The sequence below is a fragment of the Bactrocera oleae genome, chromosome 2 (assembly GCF_042242935.1).
Source record: "Bactrocera oleae isolate idBacOlea1 chromosome 2, idBacOlea1, whole genome shotgun sequence".
NCBI lineage: Eukaryota > Metazoa > Arthropoda > Insecta > Diptera > Tephritidae > Bactrocera > Bactrocera oleae.
In genome coordinates this window covers 55,467,563-55,488,164 of record NC_091536.1, presented here as the reverse complement: position 1 = coordinate 55,488,164, position 20,602 = coordinate 55,467,563, and the positions used below count along the sequence as shown (strand labels likewise).

The 20,602-nt window shown below is 36.0% G+C and overlaps 1 protein-coding gene across 1 annotated transcript in view; it reads right to left on the bottom strand.

Annotated features, from left to right (window-relative positions):
• LOC106620604 (uncharacterized) overlaps window positions 1-13,862 on the bottom strand; it is a 39,964-nt gene extending 26,102 nt beyond the window's left edge. Inside the window, exon 1 of the mRNA XM_036357836.2 lies at window positions 13,355-13,862. Coding sequence (XP_036213729.2) covers window positions 13,355-13,436 — 82 coding nt within the window. The 5' untranslated portion in view covers window positions 13,437-13,862. The remainder of the gene's footprint in view (window positions 1-13,354) is intronic.
• Between the last annotated feature and the right edge of the window lie 6,740 nt (window positions 13,863-20,602).

The window sequence follows — 20,602 nt, the reverse complement described above, 5'->3', positions numbered from 1 at the left end:
AAGGTCTTGACATAACCTACAAAACAACGCTATGCATGATTAGTTTGGATATTGCGTTCAACAGTTATAGACGTGTAAACATGGAGTTCACTAACGCCGAAATTCGCGCTATTTTAAAGTTTTCCTTCGTTAAAGGCAAATCGGCTAGAGAAACGTTCCGTGAGATTAATGGTGTTTTGGGGGATGGTACTCTATCACTTCGAACCGCGGAGGAATGGTTTCGACGATTCAGAGCCGGTGAAAACGACACCATGGATAAGCCAGCCGGCAGAAGACCTGTGACGACAAATACCGATCAAATCATCGAATACATCGAGTTAGACCGGCATATGGCATCTCGTGACATCGCCCAGGAGATGGGAGTTAGTCACCAAACCATTTTGAACCATCTGCAGAAGGCTGGATACAAAAAAAAGTTTGATGTTTGGGTGCCGCATAATTTGACGCAAAAAAACCTTCTGGACCGAATCAACGCCTGCGATATGCTGCTGAAACGGAACGAACTCGTCCCATTCTTGAAGCGGATGGTGCCTGGCGACGAAAAATGGATCACATACGACAATATCAAGCGAAAACGGTCGTGGTCCAAGGCCGGTGAATCGTCCCAAACAGCGGCCAAGCCGGGATTGACGGCCAGGAAGGTTTTGCTGTGTGTTTGGTGGGATTGGAAGGGAATTATCCACTATGAGCTGATCCCATATGGCCAGACGCTTAATTCTACCATCTACTGCGAACAACTGGACCGCTTGAACCAGGCGATCGACCAGAAGCGTCCAGAATTGGCCAACAGGAAGGGTGTAGTGTTCCACCAGGACAACGCCAGACCACACACTTCGTTGATGACTCGTCAGAAGCTACGGGAGCTCGGATGGGAGGTTTTATCGCATCCACCATATAGCCCGGACGTAGCGCCAAGTGATTACCACCTGTTCCTGTCCATGGCGAATGCCCTTGGTGGTGTGAAGTTGAACTCAAAAGAGGCTTGTGAAAAGTGGCTGTCCGAATTCTTCGCAAATAAGGAGGGGGGCTTCTACGAGGAAGGTATTATGAAGTTGCCGTCTAGATGGAAACAGATCATCGAACAAAACGGCGCAAATTTTAACTAAATCCGATCCCTGTAACACTTTTTATAAAGCATTGAATGAAGAGCAAAAAAGCGGAAGGGAGATACCTTCCAACCTATATTATTATTAAAGGCATTAATCTAATCTCCGAAGAAATTGTATAGATCGAATGACTATAGCATATAGATGCCATATTAACTGAACGATCGGAGTAAAGTGCTTCCATGGAAAATTTTTTTATTTGACGACAACAAATTATTCTCCACAGAAATTGGTCAGATCAGATCACTATATCATATAGCTGCCATACAAATTGAACGTTCGGAATCAAGTTCTTGTAAGGGGTCTTTGTGTTTGTGAAGGTCGCAACCGAAGTTAACGTTTTTTCTTGTTGAGAATATGCTTTACAACAGAGAAATTTAGAAATTTTTACTGTCCAATTCGGGTTTAACGGTGTCATATCCCACCCAAAGGTATTGAGTTTCAGACGTTGCCAATAATTGCCTCTCTTTTTGGACTATTTCGAATAGCAATGCGAAGGAAAATTAAACAGAAAAGTTTTCTTAATAATTTATAAAATGATGGTCCTTTTTCACATCCGGGTGTTTTGTGCTAAGTATTTTGGTTTTTCCTTGAACAGACTCATATGAAAATGGCCATGGGCATATGTATGTATACTCACCTAATATAAGAACATACATACATATGTACTTGTACATATAATATGTTCTTCCTTTTTACGATCAATTCGCGGAAAACTGGCAACGTAAATGACAAGCCAGGAAGAGGCAGGAAAGATATTGTTCCCCTTTTTAAGAAGAAACCACTGTTCACTCTAGGAGAAGCTAAACTAATTTTTTTAAAAGGGATTATAATACATTTTATTATATTTTTTACCTCTAACCTTGAGTACAATTTTTTCCATACAGGGAAAAGATGGGGAACTATGAAACTTTATTTATAATTAGATACAATACGGGACAGACTTCAGAGATCTGGCATCAAACGTAATAAAACATAACTAAAGCTCTACTTTCAAAAACACACATTAAAAAAGTTGCATACCAACCAAATTCGGTGCATAACGTTCATTTCATATTTCTATGACATAGTGCGAATGGGCGAAATCGGACTACAACCACGCCTATTTCCTATATAACACCATTTTCAATTCCATCTGATTCTTTCACTTTTCACTATGCATATCAAGCAACAATGATTATATCGGGGTAAAACTTTGCGTGAATAATACGTTTAAAGTATGCCACTTTGTGACCAAAAATTTTCTAAATCGAACCAAAACTGTTCAAGCCCCTAAGTACTAAATATGTGGACCCCAGTGCCTATAGTTGACCTTCTACCGAAAATATCAGTCAATCCACAAAGAAATCTCAAACTAGTATACCATTTGACTTTGCGCGGGTATAAAATGTTCGGTTACATCCGAACTTAGCCCTTCCATCCTTGTTTTAAGATTATCTCTTCCAAATGTTGGCCGTGCCTACGTCTCAGATGGTCCATCCGTTGAGTCCAATTTTCGATGACTCGTTCGAGCATTTCGACTGGTAACTGGCGAATAACACTCGTGATATTTTGCTCCTAGGCCTGAATCGAAGCGGGATTGTCCGCATAGACTTACGACTTTACATATCTTCACAGGAAAATGTCTAACGGTGTGATATCACACGATCTTCGGGGCCAATCGATCGGCCCAAAATGTGAAATTATCTGCTCACGGAAGTGATCTCTCAATTAATTTCCGGCACCAAATAGTCGGTTTTCATGGCGCGATAACGGTCGCCATTGACGGTTTCGTTCTCACTAGCATCAGTTTTGAAGAAATATGGACCGATAATTGCACCGGCGCACAAACCACACCAAACCGTTGTTTTTCTGGATGATATGGTAGCCCTTGAATCTGCTCAGCTTCCAAATGCGAAATTTTTGCTTGTTTATATAGAACTCGCTTGAGAAGTTCTTGCACAAACTGTACGTTTTAAATTTAAGATCTGGGCGTAAAACCGAAAGTTGCTGCGAACGGCGCCGAATCGACTCTCCACGGTCTTCGTGTGCACTCTCAGCTACGGCCGCTATATTTTTTTCTCTGCGTGCTGTGGTCTAATATTACCCTATAATGAATGCTAGATCTCAAAATGGGTGATGGTTTTTCAAATAGAACGCTCAGTAGGCCGATTTTCGTAATGAAGTTCAGCGATTTGTAAACGTTGTTCAGGCGTAAGTCTATCCATGATGAAATGCCAAAGAAAACTGAACAAAAACAAGTAAGGAAGGGCTAAGTTCGGATGTAACCGAACATTTTATACTCTCGCAAAGTCAAATGGTATACTCGTTTGAGATTTCTTTGTGGATTGACTGATATTTTCGGTAGAAGGTCAACTATAGGCACTGGGGTCCACATATTTAGTACTTAGAGGTTTGAACAGTTTTGGTTCGATTTAGACAATTTTTGGCCGCAAGGTGGCATACTTTAATTGCATTACTCACGCAAAGTTTTACCCCGATATAATCATTGTTACCTGATTTGCATAGTGGAAAGTGAAAGAATCAGATGGAATTGAAAATGGTGTTACATGGGAAGGAAGCGTGGTTGTAGTCCGATTTCGCCCATTTTCGCACTATGACATAGAAACGTGAAAAGAACGTTATGCACCGAATTTGGTTGAAATCGGTTTGAGCAGATCTCAAGATATGGGTTTTCACCTAAAAGTAGGCTGTGCCACGCCCACTGACTAATTTTGAACGCAGTTCCTATAAAGCCAATTTATACCATCTCAGAGATAAAATTTAATGCCTCTGGCGTGTTTAGTGCTTGATTTATCGCGCTTTTAGTAGTTTTTAACAGTACCGTTATATGGGGAGTGGGCGGAGTTTCCACCCGATTTCAACTATTTTCACACCGTCAATAGAAGTGCTAAAAACATTTGCTTCTAGTGAATTTTGTTATTATAGCATACGCGGTTTAGGAGATATGCACATTAAACCTATTAGAGGCGGGACCACGCCCACTTAAAAAAAAAAGTTTTAACTGCAGATGCCCCTTCCTAATGTGATCCTGTGTACCAAATAACAGTCTTGTATCTTATTGCGGAGCTTAGCTATGGCAAGCTATTTGTTTTTGATTAATGGCGTTTTGTGGGCGTGGCAGTGGTCCGATTACGCCCATCTGCAATGCCAACCGTCTCACGGTACCAAGAAACATGTCTACCAAGTTTCATAAAGATATCTCAATTTTTACTCAAGTTAGAGCTTGCACGGACGGACAGACAGACGGACGGACGGACGGACGGACGGACAGACAGTCACCCGGATTTCAACTCGTCTCTTCATACTGATCATTTATATATATATAACCCTATATCTAACTCGATTAGTTTTAGGTGATACAAACAACCGTTAGGTGAACAAAACTATTATACTCTGTAGCAACAGGTTGCGAGAGTATAATAACATGACAGCTTGACACGACTCACGCGTGATCTGTCAAAGAAAGAAAAAACGTAACTCTACTTGGGTCACCCGTTACATGCATAACCCTTATTTATCTCGATTAGGTTTAGATGAACAAAAATATTATACTTTGTATCAACTTGGTGCAAGAGCATACAATTTTTGATAATTGAACTCTCCAATCCCGCGAAAATTTAATTTTAAAATTTCCGTTATTTTTTGAACATACCTCGCAATTTAAGTAAAAAAAAGACAAGCGTAACCTCTTAAATAGACATAGAATTTGTGATGCTATATAACAAACTACGTATTTTAAGACAGACTGGTAATTGTAATCTAATTGTCTGAGCTAAATTGATTAAGTGTTAACAATGAAAACGATGAATTCATTAACATCTCAATGACCTAACTAACTCACTTGTATAGCACAAATTATATTCCGTCCAAATTTACTATTACCTTACGATTCCCACAACAGCCGAATCTACGTGACCGGAATTGACCCGGATTTTATCCGGCCAAGGGCTGTTGTTTCGGCGATCTAACCCTGTTTGGATCGGTAAGTTTTAGTCTAAGTTTGTCGTCCTTAGAGTAACACCTAGCAGCAGGGTTGCTCTGTATCCTCCTGACGGTTAGGTGCAATACATGCAATATATTGAACCATCTTAAGACCTGCTCAGGCCTTAAGACCCATAGGGAGTGGACCACGAGTTACGTGGCCCCAGGCTGCCAACATGCTATATAGTGGCGTCGCCAAACAACGCCATAGTGCGACAAGCGCCCATGCGAATATAACAGCTGCAATACCACCACCTACACGTACATCCCTCACTCCCAGTATCACCACTAGACAGCCGAGACAAACCCGACTTTTACAGTTTAACAGCGGTCCAAGAAACCAAACTTAACAGCCGCTCAGATCTTCTGAGTTGTGCAGGTTTCAACGATTTGCGTAAGGATCGCGAGCGAGATAAATGGCCTAGCTTTCATACTCCACAACACCGTGCAATACGTCTAATCGATATTGACATCGACCGCAGGGATTCTACCCTTGAATGTCAGGGTATAGCTGACCAACGAACCCCACTCATCTAATACCCATTTCTCTATGGTCCGACCCCGTCGAAACAGCTCGTTTCCTGGGCCTCCTGTTAGATGATCTCGACGGCAACCAAACTGTAACTTACCACCCAAGCGGGGACAACTATTACCTTAAATGAATTCAAAGTAAAGTAAATACTTTTTGCTTTTGTTTTGTAATATTTTGTTTGCATCCCCAGTAAGACTAGCCAGTCCGTCGTCTACTTTGACGCATCTGTCTTCAAATAACAGCTTCGCTTGACCTGAGGCATTGCTGTTACTTTTCCACTTCTTCCAGCAAATTATTTTTTTTTTTCTATTCTACTTTCTTTTACATAAAGCAAAGTATTTTTGCAAATACATTTAAATATTTATACAGTTCTACCTTTGGTTCCAACACTGCCTGCATACACAATGTCTTTTCATTGCCGAAAGCAAAAGGAGTTCAAGCAGCATACAAAATTTCGCGTGTGAATATACGACTTGATATTGCCCGCGAATGTCCTTCGAAATGTAATTGGTTTATTATCTAGATTCTTGTTGTAGTGAGTGACAGCAACAGGTGTTAATTTGATTGAGAGTGGAATGTAAGGAAATATGTATGTATATATATGCATGTATCTGTAAGTGCACTCATTTGAATATGTGCAAAATCACTTTATTATTTAATTATTATTTATTGTTTATATATTAGTATTTAATATTCATATCATACTCAGACTCCTATCACCATATTTGATTCTGCTATTTCAATTCTCAATAGAAAATACAAACAGTCCATGTATGTTATATATTGCACTCAGTGTGTATCCTTTTCGTCCACATCCAAAACTAACGTCGAACATATATCAGGTGCCTCGATATTTACTTTGTTGTGTTATTGCTGTCGCAGAGTTCAAGCACCGCTCCCATTTTAACATCAACTAAATACTTTCAGTGGCGCCAATTTACTCTTCATAATGTTTTTCTATCCTCCTCCCATCCACCCCATGTGTGTGGAAGTCGAAAAAAGATATTTGCCAGCTGACAATGCAGGTTTCTTTTTCAGCTTCTTCATATCCACTGAATAAAATATTTATATTGCTATTTTACTTTCCTATACGTCTAGTATGTAAGTTTATCATTCTATTAATAAATTTTAACAACTTAACTTAAATGTTAAGAAGTGTAGCCAAAGAAAATGTTGTAGTCTCCAAAGTGAGAGTAACAAGAATAGTATTCAAGTTGTGCTCTCGTGCTCTAAACCAACAATTATTTTGATTCGTTAACTTGACTAGTTGACGCCAGTTCAAAACATTAAGTGAAGCCTTTTACTATACCCTGAACAGGGTATTTTAATTAACTTTGCCACGAAGAAAACGTCCGACTCCCTATAAAATACATATGTATTGAATGTATTTATATACTTAAATGATCTGCATGACGAGTTGAGTCGATTTAGTCACGCAAACTAGTCACTCAGTTTTTGACACATCGATCTGGAATTGCATACCCCTTTTCTTACCAAGAAGCTGCTCATTTGTCGGAAATGCCGACATCGGATCATTAAAGCATATAGCTGCCATACAAACTGAACGATCGGAATGAAGTGCTTGTATGGGAAATTTGACAAAAATTGTACGGAAATTTGACGGAATTCCTTCAGCAAATTCGGCATGGATTGTTGTTCAAGGCAATGGTGCAAATTGTTCAGATCGGTCCGCTACAGCATATAGCTGTCATTCAAACTGGCCGATCAAAATCAAGTTCTTTAAGGAACTTTTTGTATTTGTAAACGGTATTATACCTTCGATATAATCGAAGTTAACGTTGTTTTTTATTCTTTAATAATTTACTTAATGAGGGTAGAACTTCTCCTTTCCCTGCTGCCACTAATTAGGACTTTTTTTTTTACGTCGAAAGAGAATTTTAAGCGGTACATGTTGACAATATTGATTGCTGCCACGTTGGATTTTGTCTCGAGTTTATGCTGGTCCAAAGTTGTCTTTAAATATCGCAATTCTGCAGTTTACATAATAACAAGAAATATTTTTACCAAAACAACAAGTCTACGGGTTATAGGGTGAGCTACATAACTAAATCAAGATAGTAAACTTTATATATTTAGATAAGGGGGCTTCCATAAATTACGTGAGGGGTTTTTTTTAATTTTCTGTCACAATGTCTGGTGTGTTTAACGTGGGTACCTGCTTACGACAGCCTTACTACAGGGCGATCAAAAGCGCAGCAAATCAATCATTCATTGAACCTGTACACCACATTTGATGAGAGGCACCACCTCTAATCAATTGTTACTCTACAGCAGTATACAGTCGTATGTAAGGCGACCGATGCCTTCTTCACTATTTCCTCAAATTCTATAAATTTAAATTCGCTTCATCGCAGTGTGATGGTTTAATTATTTTTATATGAAAAATGGATAGTAGATATGCACATTAAACTCATTAGGGGGCGGGACCACGCCCACTTAAAAAGAAAATTTTAACTGCAGATGCCCCTCCCTAATGTGCTCCTGTATACCAAATAAGAGTCTTGTGTCTTGTTGTGGAACTTAGTAATGGCAATATATTTGTTTTTGATAAACGGCATTTTGTGGGCGTGGCAGTGGTCCAATTACGCCCGTCTACAATACCAACCGTCTTAAATATACATATATATACATAACCCTATATCTAACTCGATTAGTTTTAGGTGATACAAACAACCGTTAGGTGAACAACAAGTTGCGAGAGTATAAAAATATTTCTTAAAATCTGTTTTGTTTCCAACGTTTTTTTTTTTTTGTAAAGAAATTCGTCAATAGTTAAAGTTTATAGCGCTTCTAATTTAAACTTTTGTTTTCTTATTCTTGTAAATGTGCATAAACAACCGGATTTAATGATTTACTTTGTGACAATTTATGTGCCTCCAATAATTTATTTAAATACATGCATACGAGTATGTATATAACACAAAAATATGTACATAAGTATTTTTAAAAATAAAACGATGATGTTAACATTCGCGTTTATATGTTTGGTTTTGTAGTCTTTTCTCCCCATGGAGTATTGCCTCCATAAACACATACATATGTATGAACGTATATATTTACCAAATATATGTATGTATGTATATTTGTTTTATTTTTTTATAATTAATTTTCATTCAGTTTTCGGAGGAGCGATTCAACACTGACGACGACGTCATCGATCGTTTGGCACCAGTGTCAGTGTTAGTGCCAAAGCGAATACCACATCTGTTTGATACAATACTTACGCGTACACACTGGCGGTCAAAAGAAAGTTAATTTAAATATATATTCATATACTTATGAATATGCTACAGCTATAAATTATATGCTTAAAAATGAAGATGGGAAATCGCATTTATCAAAAAACCATTCGGTTTTTGGTTCGTTTTTTACGGAATCGTGGGTGGTCTATTTACTGGAACGCTGTCCAGCGTTTTCGTCGGCTTCGGTGAGATTATCCAAAAGATTCTGTGAAAGAATCCTATATGCCTATAACTGATATAGGTTCTTAACAGAACCAGGTATTTTCAGAGTAAAGGACTGTTATAGGTTAGACTCCATGTAGAACTCTTTTTAGAATTTTGATGAAATATTCTTAATAAACATGAAAATAAAATGCAAAAAATTGGTCCAAATATCTTTTTGTTTCCAATTAGAATTCGTTAGGAATGTATTTTGTTGTTCTATTGTGCATAAATGCCTCAGAATTGCACTTTTCAGGTGGTATGTAGACTTTATTGGACGACTGTATATATTATTTAATTGTTTCTTATTTTTATTAACCGTTTTCATTTATCTATATATTAACTTTATTCGCCATTTCGTGTCCATCAATAGAGTATCCGGCCTTAGGCGATCTCATCAGCTCATTACCATGTTGTCATAGCCTAGATCTCAGATTAATGTACATAACATAAATCGAGTTATTCGAAGTTATAATTAATCAGGATTCAGATTTGTACCCATTTATAAATCCAATGCAAGACAATTTTGTATCATGACACAGCTAAGTAGAAATTTCTTCTAAAAATTTAAAGATCACCTGGCAAAAATTCCTTAGTTTTTAACAATATTTGCATTTGGATTTAATCTGGGTGTTTTCTACAATTATTGAAACAAAATGAGTTTGCTTTTAATTGTTATCAATGCAGCCTTTAAAGTCGATTCGAATTAATAAATAAAAAACTCCTAGATTTCGGGATTGATTAGGATCCCGAAAATTTCACGACGGTAAAACTCAAATATATCTACATCACTAATATATACTTGTACACGCTTTTATTTTTATTTTATTTTTTGTTATTGTGTTTTTCAAATTTGTTTGAATTAAAATTCTTGTTAGTTGGAATTAGTATGGTGTGGCTTTCAGAAAATATGCTTTAACTTGAATTTCAATTTATCATAACAAACAAAACAACTTTGGGCTAATTTATTTCTAGTTCACACCCAGATTTTCGCTGTCATGTCCAAAATTTGATTTTCATCGATAAATATTTTCACTGGCTAAAGAAACGAAAACAGGAAAAACCGACGTCTTCTTTTTGTTGTCATGTTAATATGCAAATATACAATTATACATGTGTACACTAATTTACCTTACCTACTACCTGTGATCGTTAAATGTAACGACACCAAAGTGGGCCCATTCCAACTTGTCTACGCAATTCTCTAATTGCTCGTTAAATTATGAGATCACACAATTATATTAATTTAAACTTTGTACACACGATTGGGTACATGTACATATGCATGTATGTACATATGTATTTATGGGTATATTAATTTGTGAACGAAAGTGAGGCTTTATTAATTGATTGTGTTGACTCAGCCACAAAGATATATTTCTTATAAATGTCTTATAAGTATATATATACGAATATAATCGTTTCTTTTTGCTTTTGTGAAATAAAATATATACAAACATACAAAATTTTTATTAATTATATCTTGGTGTATTCCCTAATTTTTACACTTATGGTCCTGTCGTCCGTCAAAGCCGTATAGTTTGGGACTGTATCTCGGTGGGTCTTAGAGTCTAAACTTATAAACCGAAACATCTGGATAGGAATAAAAATGGCAAGCTTCTTTTGATAGTACTGCCCAAGTGCCTCAGAATATATCTGGTACGAAGAGGTTTCCTTATTTAAATTTCGGCTTTGACTTAAAATTTGTAGGTCCCATATTTTTAGATTAGTATACTAACATCTGCTATAAAAGAGCTTAATAATTTTAGGTCTCTTAGTTCTTTCTTTTACTTCCACAAATTGTGTTTGATTAAAAGCCTCTATGTATACAGCCTCAAGTACAAAAGCCCCCTCCATACGCCTATTAGCTTCGCCTTTGAAAACAACATGTATGCTTAGAGTATGTTTTATTTATAGTAGAAGGTATGAACAAAACTCTTCTCTTATTTATAACAAACAACTTTGATTGCAAAAGATATTAAAGCGGTTCTTTTCTGCTGTTCAACTGTTCGAACTGGACAATCACCTCAAAAGAATTTAAGTATTATACAAAATAGCTCAAAGTTCTGTTGTATATTTCAGATATACTATTTACGTATACATATATATATATATCATCGGCAAACTGCAAATATGTTTCCTGTATAAAATCTCCCAATATCGCCATAACTGCTACCCAACTTATGGTACTTTTGATTTTTTCAATTTGTTCCACGGGTTTGAAGCTACGAGTAGCTGGGCCGATTTTGGATAGAACTTTCTGATCAACTCTTGTAAGCAAAGTTTTCCTCTCGGATATTCTGTTCTTCCTTAGTTTTTCTCTCGACAAATTAATCTGGTACCGTTTTTCAACACATATACATACATATTTAAAGGAAAATTTACTGCTTGCTATTTTGATTTGAATTTGTGGAATCTCTACTGATTTACTTACCTATAAGTATAGAAGAAGGATTAAAAAAAATTCTCTAAATTCACTAGAATTTTCAACCATGTCTTTATAAAGTCGGTCTGTTCCAAAAAGAATATCATTCCTCTTATGATTAGATGCTATTCTTTGGATAATAAGTATGTAGATATGGTAATTATTACCTATCTTCAAATAGCATAGAGCTCAAATTGAAAGATGATAAGAACAAGAAAAACGTTACCTTCACAATTAAAAAAGTTTCTAATAATCCAACAACAACTTTATTTTGATCGGTCAGTTTGCATGCCAGCTATATGCTATAGAAATCCGATCTGAACAATTTGTTCAAAGATTGTAGCGTAGTCTTGAGTTTCGTGAAGATATCTTATAAAATAAATTTATTTTACATAAAAGAACTTAATTCTGGTCATTCAGTTTGTAAAGCAGCTATATGCTAAAGTGATCCAATATCGGCAGCTTCTTCTTGAGCTGCTTCTTGGGGTGAAAAGAAATTGAGGGACTAGTTCCCGTATATTTAGAGAGACCGACGGACATGTCTAAATCGACTAAGCTCGAAACGCTGATCATTTATATACATTATACTTTATAGGGCCTTCGATGTTTCCTTTTGGGCGTTACCAACATCGTGGCAAACTTAATATATGTACCCCGTTCTGGGTATACAAAGTAATTACTCTCGGAAGGATTATGAAGCTGCAGATAAAATCTATAGTACGACGGAGAACACTTTGTCGGGATCTCTATTGGATCTACATATTACAATAAGTAATCCTTCTTATAAATCCAACGTCATAGTTACATAACACATAATTTTGAAGCTTGGAAAGGAAAACATTTTAAACTGAAAAGGTGTAGTGCTCGCTGTATTTAGGAATTATACACTCAGCCGTTCAGAGCTGGCCTTAGCATAATTAGAAGAGAAACACCTCAATGTTATAGTGGTCCGATCTTAACAATTCTCTTGGAGATTGCCTAATTGTCTTATGCTTCAAGCAGTCGCCGACTTTCCTCCAAATTTGTCAAAAGTTACGCCCGTATTTGCAACGCAGAAATCAGTTGTTCTCTTTTGTTTTGATTTCACTAATGTTTCCATTGTTCTATTTGTATACACGATTTTTCACACATTTACTTTTTTAGTTATAACTTTTCATAATGTAAAAGCTCAAAACTAAAATCCCACTAAAAAATAAAAATGTAGTCTACCTATTTATAAATGAATGTATTCGACCGTGATTTTGAGTTATTTTAAGAATATTTCAAATATATTCAAGTTAATTTTTTGTAATTACCACAAAATATTGAGACTGGCAACCTTGCGTTGCAAGAGATTGGTCTCTCACTCTCAGCTCAATTGGTTTTACGGGAAAAATGCAATTTTCCGGATATCCTACCGTACGGTCTGTTGAAGCGGACGGAAGAAGCGGTGGCGAGTGTTTATTTATATTGCGCTCTCATAAGATAGGTCGTATCAGCTAATTCGGTCCACGGTTTTGCTTCGGTGACTGTTTGAACTATTAGATTATAATCCATGCCAAATTTCTCGAAGATATCTCGTCGAATGAAAAAGCGTTCCATAGCAGCACTTGATTCCGATCGTTTAGTTTATATGGGAGCTATATGCTATAGTGGTCCGACATCGGCGAACGTGTGCAAAATTTCTGGCCGATATCTCAAAAACTGAGGCTAAATCGACTCAGCTCGTCATGCTGATCAATTGTATATATACTTTGTGAGGTCACTACCGTTTTCTTTTGGAAGTTATAAACTTCGTAGCTTAATATACCCTGTTCAGGGTGTAAAAATAATACTTCAGCTTAATAAATAGGTTTGTACTTACACTCCTGCCTGGTCAATTGCTTTTGAGACTCTTTAGTCTGCCAAGACGATTTCTCACTGCTGTCAGCCTCTTTTGCATTCATCTTCACGGAAGCGCCCACAGAACCCGCGAAGGTAGCAACGGTCAGAATAAAGTATACTTTGCAGGTGTGGAAGGTTTAAATTTCAAATTCACCACTATATGTATGCTTTAAGGGAGGTATGGTAAACTACGCACTATTAAACGGTTTTTTTTTAATTACATTTTTATGGATATTTTAAAGGATTTCTTCACTTTTTTAAATCTTCATTTCATGCGCCGATTTCTAGCTGTATTTGCAAACAATTAAAGAATGCAAACAATGAGCAGAAGCGCCACACAAAAGCAAAAAACTTGCGAACGCATTTTACAAATAGTTTAATTTGTTGTTGTTATTGATAAAGAATTGAAATGTCGTAAGTTGGCTCGTCGTCTCCCAATATTTATCACGTTGGACTATAGACACGTTGTAACTATGCGACTACTCGATAAAAACTGAAATAGTAACAGAGCCGTTTGATAAATATTACTACACTCAAACAACTCAAACGCAGTTCAGTTAGGTTTTTCTTTACTTCTTCGGCTTTACAACTTGGCGGAATTTCGCCGCTGCGAGCACACAGAATTGTGTTATTCATATTTATTGTTGTTTCGGTGCTACGATTGTGAACGTCGCCATCGATAGTTTTGTTGTTTCCAATTCCACACACAAAGGCGCTCAATGACGATGGCGTCAGCTTGCGCAGCTGCGTCGCTGTGCAGTGACGATGTCGACGACAGCAGCGGTCACGACGGCAGTGACAACATCATAATCAGCTGTGGCTATTGCTGGTTAATTGTTGTTGTGGAAACAACATATGATATGTGTTTATGCTGGGAACTCAAAATTTACGATTTGGTGTAAGAGCATACATTTGAGAATGTGTTCATATTTATATTTACATATGTACGTACTCATGCTTTTAGTAGAACAACTGGGAGTTGTCATCTATAGAAAGCATAATACCCAGAATCAAGTGCATTGCGGTCGGGAATCGCTTAACATATGAATATTCCTATAAGAACTTGATTACCTCTATTACTTAAGATCAACCCAACACTTTTTTGATATTACGATCTTCAATTATTTTTAATCGAATTTTCATTGGTGTTGCCTAAAAGTAGCCCATAATTTAATAGCTGAAAATTTTTATACAAAAAATCAAAAGAATTCAGTTCAGTTTTTACTCACAAAAACTGAATAATTGTAAAAATGAACAATAGTTTTGTTTTATATTACAATGAAAAAATGTTTGGGGCTAAAACTGTTGTCAAAGTCAAAGTTTTATTGACAATTGAATGGCTTTTAAATTTTGTTTGTTGCAGATTCATAATTTATTTTAGTTTAAATGCTGAATCATTTTGTGTTTTACTAAATAACATGAACGTTTCCTTGCTGCCTGTAATTATCGAGAATGCAGAACAGTGAACATTTTTTGAGCTCATTGTGTATAATCCCGAAACTGGACGAGGCCATCTACAATTTTTAAATAGTCAAATAAAATAATTTTTATTCATACAAATGTAGGTACACATATAACAAACGAGTACTGTTATCCTTTCGAAATACTTTTTTTTTCAATTTAGCCTGAATCTTTAGAAAATTATTTTTCCTATTTTATATGTTATTTAAAGTCAACAAGTGATAATAACGGATTGATGTGGGATATAAGAAATGTCGGACAGTTTTAATTTTACAGACTACATAAGAAAGCAACACAATGAGGAAAGCTAGGCTGACATCTCGATCAGATATTTAACCTTTTTTTGTTGTTGTTATTTTCAGCCTTCCTTAAAATGTTCATTAGCAGGCGAAATGTTTTTTTTCTGAGAAGATACTCCAGACAGAGTTATTAACTGAGGATGGAAATGGTCCGATTGCTTTTATACATACCGTCTCACAGTGGTCGGTCTTGTATGGAATCAGCGGGCAAAAATACTTCCACTACCTTTATCAAAGTGAATTTCATTTCTTAGCTTTATGTAATTATAATAAGAAAAATAAGTAATATAACCATTAATGACACTCTCCAGAATCCTCTCCTACTACCCAAGTCGCCTGACCCCATTGAAAAATATTTTGTAAAAAACACAAAATATTTTGCTTTGCTTTTGACTGGTTTTTTTTTTATTAAAGTAACAAAATTTTGGAGAAATATGGTAATTGTTATGATAATGAATTCAAATTTAATTCAAATAGTTTAAGTTGATAAGCGATAAAAGTTCTAATATTATTCAAGTAACTCAAGAACTGATTTGAATCGAATCGGCTTGTTTTTGCAAAGTAATTTTCTTTGAAGTTAAACAAGTCCTGATTTGTAGCCACCTATGAGTTCTTTCGTGTATGATGCAGTCGATACATCTTAACGTCCTTATTCCTTGACTCCGCAGCTTCTTCTGAGAGCTCTCTAATTAAAACTAATACGTATTGAATGGCATCGGAATTGTGAATAAGTTGTATGCACTGAAGTATGACGAAAATACAAGGAATACTTGGATGCTAGTTCTGTTGCATTTTCTAAATTTGTCCACATTGATTTTATATCGTGATGATAAGGTTTACAGTAATGTTGCACAATTTTCAATTAGCTGTTTTTCTATGCCAGTTATTTCAGCTCTTCAATTATCAGTTTTTGGTTTGTCGACAATTAAACCATTAATTTTGTACGAAACTCGCCCTGAATATTTTGTTTCCTTCTTAATAATCGCTCATTTTCTTCCTAACCAATATATCCTTGTCTGACTTCAAGTCTATAAGAAACGTGAAGAAAATATTCAAAAAATTTATTGTAGGTATGTGATGGAGACAATCCAAATTCGTAACGATCTGTTCGAACTTTTTTTAAATAAGCAGTTGTCAATATCGCTCATCTCAGTAGATTTATCTTGGCACATGTAACACTTTGCGATGTGGTTTCAGTTAAGACATTACAGACTTTGCCACAGACTTAGGTGAATAATACGATCGATGTAGAATTTTCTGTTGGTAGCTGTTTTGAGTTCAGTGAAAGTCAATTCTTCAGACTTAAAAAGTTAGTCAAAGAAATAACGGAATTTATACAAAAGAGTTGTTCGATCGTAAATTTTCGAACCAACAATGTCAAGTCTGTCGACTTTTTAGCTTAATCGCTTGTGAACGGAGAATTCTTTACCCTAATAAGGTCAAATTTTTTGGGGTCTTTATCATGCTAATATTAAAATTTCATCTACTTCTAGATATATTAAAATATATGCATTACTATAGTGTATTATAATGATTATACTCGCCAACACAAAAGCGCGTCATCTGCATTTCCTCTGTCAAAAACATGAATGCGCCAAAGTAAAAAAAAAAACTCTTTCTACTCCGCGTGTGGTGGTCTATTAAATTACAGTTAGGACCATTGAAGTCATTTCCAACAGCAAATGTGGCTCAGATAATAACGTCAGCTGCAAGCGGAAATGCATAGTAAAAGGAATTTTAAAAAATAAATAAATAAACAAAAACGACCCTAAAAGCGCAGCGCAATGCTCCCAACAACAATGAGCAACGCTGAAATGAAGACAATAAATAGGAAAATGTAGCGAGGCAGTTGACTATAAAAAGTATATCCAATACTTTTACAAACCATACACAAACTACTCATTCAGGCAGCCGATAAAAGCAAGAAAGTATACTCTAGCATTTCGGTGTCTAGTTGCAGGCGCTTAACAACGCGACGCCACGATGACAATGACCCCTTGCTCACACAAGCACGACGAGCGCTGGCAGCACGCCTAGCACACAATCGCCCTCACACACACACACAACCGACTTTAGTTTTAGGCGCTACTGCTTGTACGAACTATTCGCCAACCTCCCCGGCACTAGTGTCCTGTTTGCTCCCGCTCAAGGCTGTACTGCTTTACAAATGACACCTGCGAGAGATATTTCTGAGTTGGTTTACTATGTGTTCGCTCCGACTCATTTGACCACAACTCCCAGGTGTTCAATTTTAAATCATAAATGACCGACTAACCAAATTAGTTTGGCACGCAAGGACATCCGCTCGGAGCATTTATTCAGCAACGCTTTCTTATTTGATGGTGCGTTGACGAAAAGACACACTAATGTAAATAAATATGTTGGTCAAAATAGTTGTTGTAAACACTCCTTAAATATTTGAACGCGTTAAATTGGCTACTTCACCAGATATCAACAATTAGATAAGCTTCTTTTTTTGGGGCAACAATAAGTTTGAGTATACGAAATTAATTTGTTAGGGGCAAAGAGTTCTAGTAAAGTGCTTCCGAATAATAATATATTTATTAAGCACACTAAGGCCGTGGTGTAGTGAAAAGTGGTTTTAGTTAACCTTTTACATTACAATACATTAATATTGAACAGACGATTACGATATACCATATACCATAGTACCGGTTTGTAATCCATTTAAAGATGGCCATATCAAAGTTGTAGTTGTTAAAATTGTATTACAATATCTCAGTAATCGTATGTACCTATATAGACATTGAGAGCCTCTCGTTATTATTGCTGTATGATAATTGAGGGGTTAATCACTTTTTTGTGGTACTTTAGAGCTTCGGCCTAAAGTTATATCAGTTAGTATTCACGAAAGGTACCAAACTATAGCGGAATCCCCTCAGGAAAGTCATCCTTCGATGCCTAGTACCTAACATAATGCTGCCTCTATAGTAGAAACGGTCTTTATATAATATAAACGTCTTCTGCCGAGCTCAGCATAAACATATGATATACTTTTTTGTCTATACGAGTATGTTGGCATACAATAATTATGCCCTGAACAGGGTAAGTTAAACGAGAACTTATAAAGTATGTTATATATAAGGTCTAGCAAAATGAAATATGTTATCTTCGCATTAAATTGAAGATTTTATTTTATAATAATAACCCAACGATTACGCTCCTTTTTTAAGTGTTGAGATCTAAACCTGCTCAGCTACAGAAACAAAAATTTCAACAGCTAAGATTTATAGTTACAATATAATAAATTGTTATATTTTCATTTATTAAAAAAAAACAATAAAGTCTTTTTAATTTTGAAAAGTGAGTCAGGTAAGTCAAATGTGCTGGAATGAGAATTAAAATCATGACATATACGGCGGAATGGCGCGTTTAGTTCAAATTTGATCTACAGGATTTTAGCAGTAAAGGTCTAAACTGCCTCGAAAAGCGAACCGGGATATTAAGTTTAATTTCAGACAGGAGAAAATAACTGCAAAATGTTCCATTCAAAATTTTCACTAAGAATATTATGCCAAGCATTTCCCTACGATTAGAAAGTGTAGGTAGATTAATAAGTTTTAAACGACTAGTGTATGGAGGTAGACTTACCCTAGAATCCCATCGGAAATGCGCTAAGGCGAAAAGTAAAAATTGTTTTTGAACAGACTCTAACTTGTCAGAATGGATTTGGTAGCTAGGGTTCCATACAACAGAGCCATATTCCAATATAGGTCTAACCAAAGTTGTATAGAGTGTTTTAGTAATATACGGATCTCTAAATTCTTTAGACCAACGTTTAACAAAACTGAGGACAGCTTTTGCTTTCAAGACCATGGTATCGATATGAAGACTAAAATTAAGCTTAGGGTCCATATTAACTCCCAAATCAACATAGTTAAAAACTTGCTCCAGAATATGGTGTTTTATTACATAAGAAGAGTGGTGCACAGATTTACGGGAAAAGCACATCATCTTACATTTATTGAGATTCAATGGCAAATCATTTCTATCACACCATGCAACCAAATTGTTTAAGTCTGTTTGCAACAGACACCTTTCCTCAGTTGAAGTGTATGATTTAAAAAGCTTTACGTCGTCAGCGTATAATAAAATTTTTGAGAATTCTATTACTGAAGAGATATCGTTAATAAACAACAAGAACAGAATCGGGTCAAGATGACTACCTTGCGGAACACCTGAAGAAACATTAATTGTATCTGAAGGTGTATCCTCAAATATCACTCGTTGTGTTCTATTATAAAGATAGGAAGATACCCATTGAAGGAATCTTGGCTGAAAGACCAGCAGATCAAGTTTATGTATGAGAATCGAGAGATTTACTTTATCGAAAGCTGTGCTAAAGTCTGTGTATACAACATCCGTATGCTTATGTTCCCTAAAACCCAATTATACATGGTTTACAAATTCAAGCAAGTTTGTTATAGTCGAATTCCCTTTACGAAATCCATGCTGAGATGAGGAAATTAACGGAGAAATCGAAAAGGTTATAAGGTCAGTGATGATAGCTTCAAAAAGTTTAGGTATAACTGATAGTTTTGCGATACCTCTATAGTTTGAAATGTTGGATCTAAATCCACTTTTATGCAAAGGAATTATAAATGACTGTTTCCATATTGAAGGAAATATACCGTGTTCAAGAGAGGAATTAAATATAATTGTCAAAGGCAAGTATATAGGTATATTTGGTACTATTTTTAGGAAGCATGAGGGTATCATGTCTGGGCCATAACTAAAAGATGGTTTTAACTTATGTAAATTAAGTAGGACGTCTTCTTCAGAAATAATTGGAGCGTTAATTAAAGTATTCGAACACAGCACTTGCTGATAAGAAAAAGTTTTGGAAGAATTATTACAGTAGTTTGACTTGAAAAATTCTTAAAACGATTTTGGATTACTTACAATATTCTTTTTTAATTTATTTAAGTAATTATTATAACATTTTTTGTTTAGGTCAAAATATTGTCGACGCAATAGAGAATACTTAGAATAGTCGACAAGTGAACCGTTTTTTTTTAAATTTTTAAAGGCTCGAGTTTTTCTGTTTTTCACTTTATATTTAGCTTAGTTAGAACTATCCGATTTAGATCAAATCTGCACCACTATTTCACTGTGTGTCACTATCGCTGTGTGTGGTCCGTCGTTGCTCTGATTGAACACGAGTCCTCTGCTATGGCCAATGCTGGACACTCCCGGCTGATTCCTTACTTCAGACTGTCCAATTGTTGACAAAACGGATTCGAAGGAGAGCAGCTCATAGTAAATTATTAATTGCTAATCCCACCAAACGCAAAGCAAACCCTTCCTGACAATAATTCCTAACTTGGCCACCGCCACTTGGTCCTACCGTTATCGCTTGACGTTGTCGATTTCAATTATTTTATTGATATTTTCAAAATTACCGGAACGGAATCGACGAAACCAAAATTGTGCATGATTGACTCATG